The sequence below is a fragment of the Coregonus clupeaformis genome, chromosome 32, assembly GCF_020615455.1.
Source record: "Coregonus clupeaformis isolate EN_2021a chromosome 32, ASM2061545v1, whole genome shotgun sequence".
In the NCBI taxonomy this organism is placed as follows: Eukaryota; Metazoa; Chordata; class Actinopteri; order Salmoniformes; family Salmonidae; genus Coregonus; species Coregonus clupeaformis.
In genome coordinates this window covers 6106574-6116585 of record NC_059223.1, presented here as the reverse complement: position 1 = coordinate 6116585, position 10012 = coordinate 6106574, and the positions used below count along the sequence as shown (strand labels likewise).

The window sequence follows — 10012 nt, the reverse complement described above, 5'->3', positions numbered from 1 at the left end:
CTGGTAGATTTAAAAAATACTCTTATTTAGGCACATTTTGGGGTTATGAAAGTATGTATGAATCATAAAAAACAGGTTTGATGAATAACAAATAGTGGTTTGATGAATTCTGAAAATTGCCACATTCAGTTCTTTAACCCATGGTAATGTTGGAATATTAGTGTACATAGAATTACAATAGGGAGAATAGTGTGCAATAGTAGGCTATACCCTCATCTATTGCCTGTACTAACCACGGCCAAGTATTGCACCATGTGTCAAGTTCAAACTGTTATATGGTTTGGTCTGCGCTCAGCTCCATAACGATTTAATTAGCCTACATGTATTTATTTTATATTATCAACTGTTACTAATGATCCTCATCAACAACCACATGGCCGTGATCGCGTTTACAGAGGAAGCAAATGAAGGTAAAAAAAACAATGTAATTAAATAGAATGATAATGTAGGCTATACCAACTGAAGGGAACTAACAGTAAATTGTAAGTTATTAGGCCTACTGGTGGTCGATACTGATAGTGGCTAATATTTAGCATGATAGAAATAGGAAACAGAAAAAGTTGGGGTAGCCTATAATAACACTCATCTTTCACTCCTCAATGTCTGACTCATGTTCACACTTACTCCAACTCAACTCAAACCTTTCCATCTGTTACACCACAGAGATCTAAGCATTAAGTCAGCAGTGTGGATAGCACAGATACAGTGCCGTGAAAGTATTTGCCCCCTTTCAAATTCTCTCTACTTTTGCATATTTTTTATACTGAATGTTATCAGATCTTAAACCAAAACCTAATATTAGATAAAGGGAACCGGAGTGAACAAATAACAATTACATACTCATTTAATAAACAAAGTAATGTAACACCCAATGCCCCTGTGTGAAAAATAATTGCGATGTTGTGGCAGGACTTGAAATGAGCAGTTCATGCTTGAAAACCCACATATGTCGCTGAGTTAAAGCAGTTCTGCATGCAAGATTGGGCCAAAATTCCTCCACAGCGATGTGAGAGACTGATTACTTTTTCACACAGGGGAATTGGGTGTTGCATACCTTTGTTAATTAAATTAAATAAGTATACCTTGTTTTTGTTATTTATAAACTCAGGTTCCCTTTATCTAATATTAGGTTTTGGTTGAAGATCTGATAACATTCAGTATAAAAAATATGCAAAAAATAGAGAATCAGAAAGGGGGCAAATAATTTTTCACTGCACTGTATCTAAAAAAACAAACACTATCTTTCCCTAGAGATATCATTAAAGCTTGGGCTTTTTTGTTGTTTTGGCTCTGTACTCCATCACTTTGGATATTGGAGTCACTTTTATTGTACATAATAATATGTATCTAAACACTTCTACATTCATGTTGATTCTACGATGATTACAGATAGTCCTGAATTAATCGTGAATAATGATGAGAGAGAAAGTTACAGACGCACAAATATCATAGCCAGCCAGCCTCGTCCCCGTCCCCCGTCCCCCGTCCCCCCGTCCCCCGTCCCCTTGCACTTTAACCTCATAGACATTGTATAATTTCCTGGAGTACAAACAACAAAACATGTGTCACTCTCCCAATACCTTTGTAGCTCACTCTAATTATATATGAATCATTTAATAATACATATCAATAAGTAATACATCAAAATATATATATATATATTTACAACTATAATGCTGTTAGCAAGAAACTTAAGTTAAGTAAAAAATATATATTTCTAAAATGTAACATTAAATTAAAAAAGTATTTGTCTGTTTTTGCAATATACTGAACATTCAGATTGTCACATAAAATATTTCAAACTCCTGCAAAGTTTCATATTAGAAAACATAGCACGATAATTAAACACATGAGGCCAATTCCTCCAGATAAATCCTTAACTCAACACAAGTGCAGTTGCTTTAACTTCTACAGCGTTCTGTTTTTTGACAGGCATGTCCAAGTCAAGTCAGCTCGGTCATAGGGCTGGGGTGATAGTCCATAGAGCTGATGCTAGCAGAGCAAAGTCAGGACCAGTAGTAGTACCAGACCCAGACCAGGAAAGGGTAGGTGGTGAGAGGCCAGGCCTGTGACCCCCCTGTCCAGCTGTAACTGGTACTGCACCAGGGTCCTGCGGTAGCCCCCTCTCCTCAGACACACAGCTGTATGTTCCCTGCTGCTCAGGGCCCATGCTCTCTATTAGCAGGAGACACTGGTCCTCTGACTTTGTGGAGATGCACGGCGTTGCTGTGGTGTTGCCATGGTGCCTCCAGCTGTACTCAGCGTGGCTGGACAAGGTTGGGCAATGGAGGAAGTACTTTGAAGATAGAGGGACTCTGATTCCATCTTCAGCGCCAACTGATGACCCTGGAAAGTAATCTAAGAGCAAAACATTGCTTTTTAGACTTCCATAGCTAACCATTGTGGATGGTATCCATCCTTTATTATAGTACTTGGTCATAATAAGGGGTTTGTATTTATACAAGGATGGCTGTAACACACTACACACCTTTACTTGCAGTAAATCCTCTGGATATGTTGCTGCATACCTGATGGTTCCCATTCTCCACATCCTGAATTGTATCACTGTAAAAAGACAAGAATATATGAGTCAAGGAGTCTCAACCAGCAAATGTACCGGTTTATTGTACAGTAGGGTATCTACCTTGTGGTTGGCAGAGAGATAGTTCTTTGAAACAGAGGAGCTGTACTGAAACCACATAGTATCACACCAACGGAGCATAGAGCATTTGACTACACGACAAGGTGGTGTGTAGTATCGTGTGTGTGTAGCGTGTGTGCATGTTTGGGGGGAGTGTAGAGGAGGAAGTGTAGTATACTTTTTAACAGCAGGTGGGGATCAGAGTGAGGAAGTGAGAACTAACATTTTCCTCTGACACACACTGCAGACATACTTGTAAGTATGTCACGTTTAATCAAATGAAGTATATTTTGTTTGCTTTCATGGCCTCATCTGACACCACATTTGTTTGAACAAGGGCCATGTGTGTATACATCTGTCACGATCGTCTGAAGGAGCGGACCAATACGCAGCGCGTGGAGTGAACATGATGACTTTATTTAATTAAAGCAACCACGAAAAAACAACAAATGACGATACGTGAAGTCCTCTGTGACACCGACAGAACATACAACACTGGAACACGGAACAAAAACCCACAACCCCAAGGTGAAAACACACAGTATAAATATGGCTCCCAATCAGAGATAACGAGCCGACAGCTGACACTCGTTACCTCCGATTGGGAGTCATCAACCAAACATAGAAAAAACAACCTAGACTAACCAACATAGAAATACACCCAAGTGAAATGAACAACCCTGGCTCAAAAATAAAAGTCCATAGAGCCAGAGTGTCACAACATCATTCTGGAAAAACTACCTCTGGCCATGTTGAGCTGAACTGATGGAAAATAAGGTCTAGCATAATGGCCAAACTAATGCACCACTCTATATTTGCATTTTTGACAAACACTATGAAGTGTTAAAACAAAACTGTATAAGGCTCACAGGAAACCACAGAGAGGAAACCAATATGTTGATAACCATTAATGAGAAATCTATTTTCAAATCACTATCATTAAATATCTATACAGCGGATGCTATAAGCTGAAAGCAGGCTGTGCTTGGTCTTACTTTGTAGCTGTGGTGCAGCGATGGCCGTCCCAGCCACAGTAAGGGTCTCTGGCCAAGACACAGTCTTCACACTGGGCTCCATACTGAACACAGCTGCCCAGGCCAATCTGAACCAGCTCTTTGCTGGAGGCCACATACAGCTTTGCCTGGAACACAACACCACAAGAACATTACAAGTACACTTTTAGAAAAAAAGGTGATATCTAGAACCTAATAGAAGAACCCCTTGAAGAACCCTTTTTGGTTCCAGGTAGAACCCATTTGAGTTTCATGTAGAACCCTTTACACAGAGAGTTCTACATGGAACCCAAAAGAGTTCTATGTGGAACCAAAAAGGGTTCTCCTATGGGGACAGCCGAAGAACCCTATTGGAACCCTTTATTCTAATATTGTAGGGAATACTGGAACAATGACTGTTGACTGCAGAAGAAAGTTACTGGCTTACAATTAGAACACCACTTCTTCTACAATATTATTATAGAGATATAAATATAGGTGTTATGGTTGCAGTTGTTCATGTCTATTATCTCTCTCCTCCCGTTCAGACCTCTGGGACAAAGTGTGGTCAGATTTTGGAAACCACCTTCCGATGTGGGCGCATTGGAGATGGATATAATGTAACAGCCTACAACATTCTGTGTATTTGAATGAGGCATGCAATTTCAAACCTGTGGCCAATACTTATTATTAAACTAAATCCACAATGCCGTCAAATGATATGCAGATGGAATGCATTTTAAAGGACAACAACATCTGTAGTTGAATCATCAAACGTTCAGCCATGATCAAATAACTGATCCACATGTTAAAACATGGTATGAAAGGGATCTCTTTGACTATTGTCTATTCCACTCCATGTTTTATTACTACATTGCTACCACTGTTGGATCTCAATGGGGAGGTTTCTGTGTGGGCTGTGTTCCTTGACTCACCGTTGAGGAGTGTAACATCATACTGAGGACGTGTGCCCTGTAGTAAAAAGGTTGTAACTCAGCGATGACGAAGGCCTGACCATCCCTCTCCAGAACCTTATGAATCCCTCCATTCTCTAGTGTAGACACACACACACACACACACACAGCCATTGTCAAACAGCAGTCACCGATCATTGAGGATATGAGTGAGAGTCAAACATTACAAAAAAAAGGTGTGGATAAGAAATGTCAACAGTCCTTTAAATGTTTCATCATAACGTTGAGACATCCTCCAGTCATATATTATACCACTCACAGTACAGATGCATGGTGGGGCATAGACTCACCCCGAGGATACATATCTATGAGTATCTATGACTATTGCTACAGTAATGCTTCTGATACTGTACTTCAATTACATTCATCAGTCTCATGTCCGGGTTGTACTTCTCTGACACTAAGCACACCCTACAAACTGTTGTGCAGGCGTGAATCTCAAGTTAGGGTTAAGTCTCTGTGTGCCAATTTGAGTGCAATGATGGGAACTCTGGTTTCCTAGCACAGTGTGATAAGACTATACTTCCACTTAGTTACTTCTCTTTTTTAAAGTTCAAAATAAACTGTTCAGACAGGCCTTTTTTTTTACACCTTACAAAAGATCAGTGTCAGTCAGTCAGCGTGAAAGAAAGTGTCATTTTACACCCTCTAGTACCATGAATGGTCAATAGTATTTCAACCTTCTGAAAGCCTCTGTCTCTTGAAACTGGTGTGATTATAAGATGGAAACTTTCTCATCTCATCCACATTCCTACTGTACATAAACACGATACAGCTCCCTATCATCACTTGCTGCAGGGTCATAAGAGGTGTATGTTAAAGGTCTCCAAACATCTCCGAAGGCTAAGGTTTCCCGTCATTCCTTTCAGACTGATCATTTGTGATTCATCATCTAGAGATCAAAACTTCTCACCTAGAGACAGAAACAGGACATTCCATTTGCCTTGGACTCTATCCATGCGGATGTGGTGGTAATGGCGGTGAGTGACCAGGAGAGGCCCACTGGTGACCCACTCCTCCATCTCTGAACGCTTGTCCACCATCTTCAGGACTTCTATGGGGAGTTTAGTGCTGTCTTTAACACACTACAAGAGGATGGACACTTTTATGTATACTTCAACATACAAAGATATACACAGAATACAGTCCAATATTGTAGACATACAGAGTAAAGGAGTAGAGCTGACTAGAAAGTTGAGTATATTGTTGAGCATACCTCCCCAGGTCGTGGGTTTGTAACGGGCCCTGTGTGTCCCTTGAAGTTGGAAGTTTTAAAGATGCGGTCAATATCTGCTATGGTGTAGACACATACAGCACTCATACCCCTAGGGATAGACACAGAGCTCAGCAAGTTTCAACTATACCCCTTACTAAAGATCTCTTTCACAATGTTTCACAACATCTGCTTTCAGTGAAGCGCCTGTTATGTTGTTATTGCTGATTTGTGTATGTTACTAAGGTCCATTATGATCTATCTACAGCATGTCGTCCTACCAGCCATTCCTGAAGAGTGCGTAGACCCTGGTATCCTGCCACCTGTCTCCCAGAACAGTGTTCACGTCCACTAGCTGGGTGAAGTACAGCCTGCTGTCATGGTCTCCACAGAAGAGCCTGGTACTCAACTTGGAGGTCCACCTGAACTGCAGATAGGACTTAGGTCCTCCAAGATCGGCCTGGAACACACATCCAACCACGGACATGCTAAGATAATCACAGTGGGCAAGTGCACACACCACTTAAAGGAGCCCCCCAATGAAAATAGTCTTAATTAAGGGCTTAAATGGGCAGAAATGGAGTGGTGCCACATATGAAAGATCTACAAATATTTTCTGAACTAAACTGCAGCACTGGTGATTACATACAGTGCAGGCATGATTCATGTTCTACATTCATGTTTGTAGTGCTTACCATGCAGACTTGAGCAACCCGGGAACCCAGAGATCAGAGTCTAAACTCAGGTCTCGGTTCTTCTCTATGTAGAAGGCGTATAGTCTGTCCTGCAGACGATCCTCTCTCTGCCCGCTAGCCACCAAACTCACATATCTCTGTTCTAAGGAAAAGAACAGGAGAAATAATTACATTCAATGAACAGTCTGATCAGATATACAGTACTAAACAAAACAATGTCAGGCCACGCCTTGTTCTCTCACCCTGATCCATACCTGTTCCACTTTTTTCTGTCCATAGTCTGTTCTTCCCAAACCTGTGGATCCCCACGGAACCCTCTTTGCCTGAGTGAGTGGTGTAGAATTCCTCTACTTCAGCAGAACCTGGAGACACAACACATTAGCTCAATAACCAGTCATGAACATTAGGTCATATTATAGAGTCATGTTTTCCAATGAGACATTTTCCTCACCAATGAAGAGCGATGGCTCGCTTTCATTTATGTGTTGATTAATGTTTTGGATGCCCTTGGATCGAGTGCAGTTAAACGGGTCGTCTGATGGGTTCTGCAGTGGAATAGTTTTGTGTCAACACGCCAATGGCAAAAAAGTATCAGAAGTAATGTATACTTATATAATGAAAAGTATGTCCCATACCATGTAACAGCACAATGTCTGTTGTTGTCCATTGGTTCCACACAGGAACAGTTGGTTTGGATCTTTAGTCTTGTGTAAAACAGTGATGTTATAGTGACAGTCCTGAAGTACAAAACAAAACTGTGTTACATGGTTGTATGCAAATTATTCTATGTGCAACTTTAGTAATGAACTGTACTATAAAACCAACATCCTCTCAGATACTCACTGGTGATGCGGGATCATTACTTCTACATCCCTCTCCAAACACAGGACTCTGCAAAGGCAATCATTAAATGTATTGTACAGGTACAGATGTAGGATCTTAATTTGAGCCAGTTTAATACAGCAGGAAAATACTCATGCAGCAACAGGACATGTGAATTATTAGGTGGATTATAATTAATGGACATTTTTTGAAGGCGTTGATACATTTTTCGTTAGGGCAAATAATGTGATATTTTAAAGTGGAAATTACTAACTTTAAAACCCTTTTTAAACCTTGAATATACTACAAGTTTGCTTTTCCTGCTGTGCACTAACATTCTCAGTAACATAAGAGTGATCAAATTAAGATCCTATATCTGTACATGTAGAGTACAATGTTCAATACATCCATTTCAACATAATCTAGTCTACAGTATGTAAGAGGGGAAGGACTGTTTAGCTAAATATTTACTTTAACAATATCAATAACCCTCCCTCTGTTATTACCATCAATTACATTACAGCAACTGAATTGGACAATCCTACTTAGAGCACGACCTGAATAGAGCTAAATCAATATAAAGCAACACAATACACAAGTAAGGTTTGCAGTAAGGGTATGTAACTCAGTCATACTACCATTATAGAGGGTTTAGAACTGTGGAAGTCTGTCTGGAACAGGTTTCTATGGCCTGTAATGTATACTATGTTGTCTTGAGGGCCCTGCAGGAGCTTTATATGGCTGTTATTCCCAGATAGGTGGATTCTTAGGCAGCTCACATCTGAGGACACAGAGATATAAATCATTAAGCAAACATATGACTGGACTGGAGATGTGTTTCTGGAACTAGGATGACTTCTTGGAAACCAGGATTCCATTGGCTAAGTGGGTTTAGAAGCAAGGTACAGGCAACACCTGGGTTGTGGGTTTGAATCCCTCACGGGCCACATACAGTGCCTTGCAAAAGTATTCATCCCTGTCACGATCGTCTATAAAGGGAGCAGACCAATACGCAGCGCGTTGAGTGAACATGATGACTTTAATGATGAAGCACGTATATACAAAACAAAAGACGATAGTGAAGTCCAACAGTGACTAAGACTGAAACGGAACAAAAACCCACAAAACCAAGGAGAAACCACACAGTTTAAATATGGCTCCCAATCAGAGATAACGAGCCGACAGCTGACACTCGTTACCTCCGATTGGGAGTCATATGACTAATCAAGAACAATCACCAAACATAGAAATGAACAACTAGAATACCCAACATAGAAATACACCCAAACAATGAAAATGAACAACCCTGGCTCAATAATCAAAGTCCATGGAGCCAGAGTGTCACAGTACCCCCCCTAAAGGTGCGAACTCCGGGCGCACCAGCATACTGTCTAGGGAGGGTCTGGGTGGGCGTCTGTCCATGGTGGCGGCTCTGGCCCAGGTCGTGGTCCCCACCCCACCTTAGTCACTATCCGCTTCCGTAGCCCCCCTCCACATGACCACCCCCCAACTAAACCCCACTGGATTAAGGGGCGGCACCGGACTAAGGGGGCAGCACCGGACTAAGGGGCAGCACCGGACTAAGGGACAGTACCCGACTAAGGGGCAGCACCGGCCTGAGGGGCAGCACCGGACTGAATGGCGGATCCTGGCTGGCTGGCTCTGGCGGATCCTGGCTGGACGGCTCTGGCGGATCCTGGCTGGACGGCTCTGGCGGATCCTGGCTGGCGGAAGGCTCTGGCTGATCCTGTCTGGCAGAAGGCTCTGGCTGATCCTGTCTGGCGGAAGGCTCTGGCTGATCCTGTCTGGCGGAAGGCTCTGGCTGATCCTGTCTGGCGGAAGGCTCTGGCTGATCCTGTCTGGCGGAAGGCTCTGGCTGATCCTGTCTGGCGGAAGGCTCTGGCTGATCCTGTCTGGCGGAAGGCTCTGGCTGATCCTGTCTGGCGGACGGCTCTGGCTGCTCCTGTCTGGCGGAGAGCTCTAGCGGCTCCGGTCTGGCGGACGGCTCTGAAGGCTCATGGCAGACGGGCGGCTTTGCAGGCTCAGTACAGACGGGCAGTTCCTGCGGCGCTTGGCAGATGGACAGTTCAGACGGCGTTGGGCAGACGGGCAGTTCAGACGGCGTTGGGCAGACGGACAGTTCAGGCCCGTTGGGCAGACGGGCAGTTCAAGCGCCCGTTGGGCAGACGGGCAGTTCAGGCGCCCGTTGGGCAGACGGCAGACTCTGGCCGTCTGAGGCGCACCGTAGGCCTGGTGCGTGGTGCCGGAACTGGAGGTACCGGGCTGAGGACACGCATCTCAGGCCTAGTGCGGGGAGAAGCAACAGGGCATGCTGGACCCTGGGAACGCAAATAAGGCCTAGTGCGTGGTGCCGGAACTGGTGGTCCCGGGCTGAGGACACGCATCTCAGGGCTAGTGCGGGAGAAGGAACAGGCCGGACCGGGCTGGCGACGCGCACCGTAGGTTTGGTGCGCAGTGGCAGGAACAGGCCGGGTCGGGCTGGCGACGCGCACCGTAGACTTGGTGCGGGTGGCAGGAACAGGCCGGACCGGGCTGGCGACGCGCACCGTCGGTTTGGTGCGAGTGGCAGGAACAGGCCGGGTCGGGCTGGCGACGCGCACCGTAGACTTGGTGCGGGTGGCAGGAACAGGCCGGACCGGGCTGGCGACGCGCAC

At 44.0% G+C, this 10012-nt stretch overlaps 1 protein-coding gene across 1 annotated transcript; it reads right to left on the bottom strand.

Annotated features, from left to right (window-relative positions):
• Positions 1–1957: 1957 nt before the first annotated feature.
• LOC121548342 (semaphorin-7A-like) lies at positions 1958–6533 on the bottom strand. Its single transcript, XM_041859780.2, has 8 exons — positions 6516–6533; positions 6102–6280; positions 5824–5932; positions 5521–5692; positions 4569–4684; positions 3637–3782; positions 2489–2565; positions 1958–2358 (listed from the first exon to the last, which is right to left on the bottom strand). The coding sequence occupies exons 1-8, from the start codon at positions 6516–6518 to the stop codon at positions 1958–1960; spliced, it is 1203 nt and encodes a 400-aa protein (XP_041715714.2). The 5' UTR covers positions 6519–6533.
• Positions 6534–10012: the final 3479 nt, after the last annotated feature.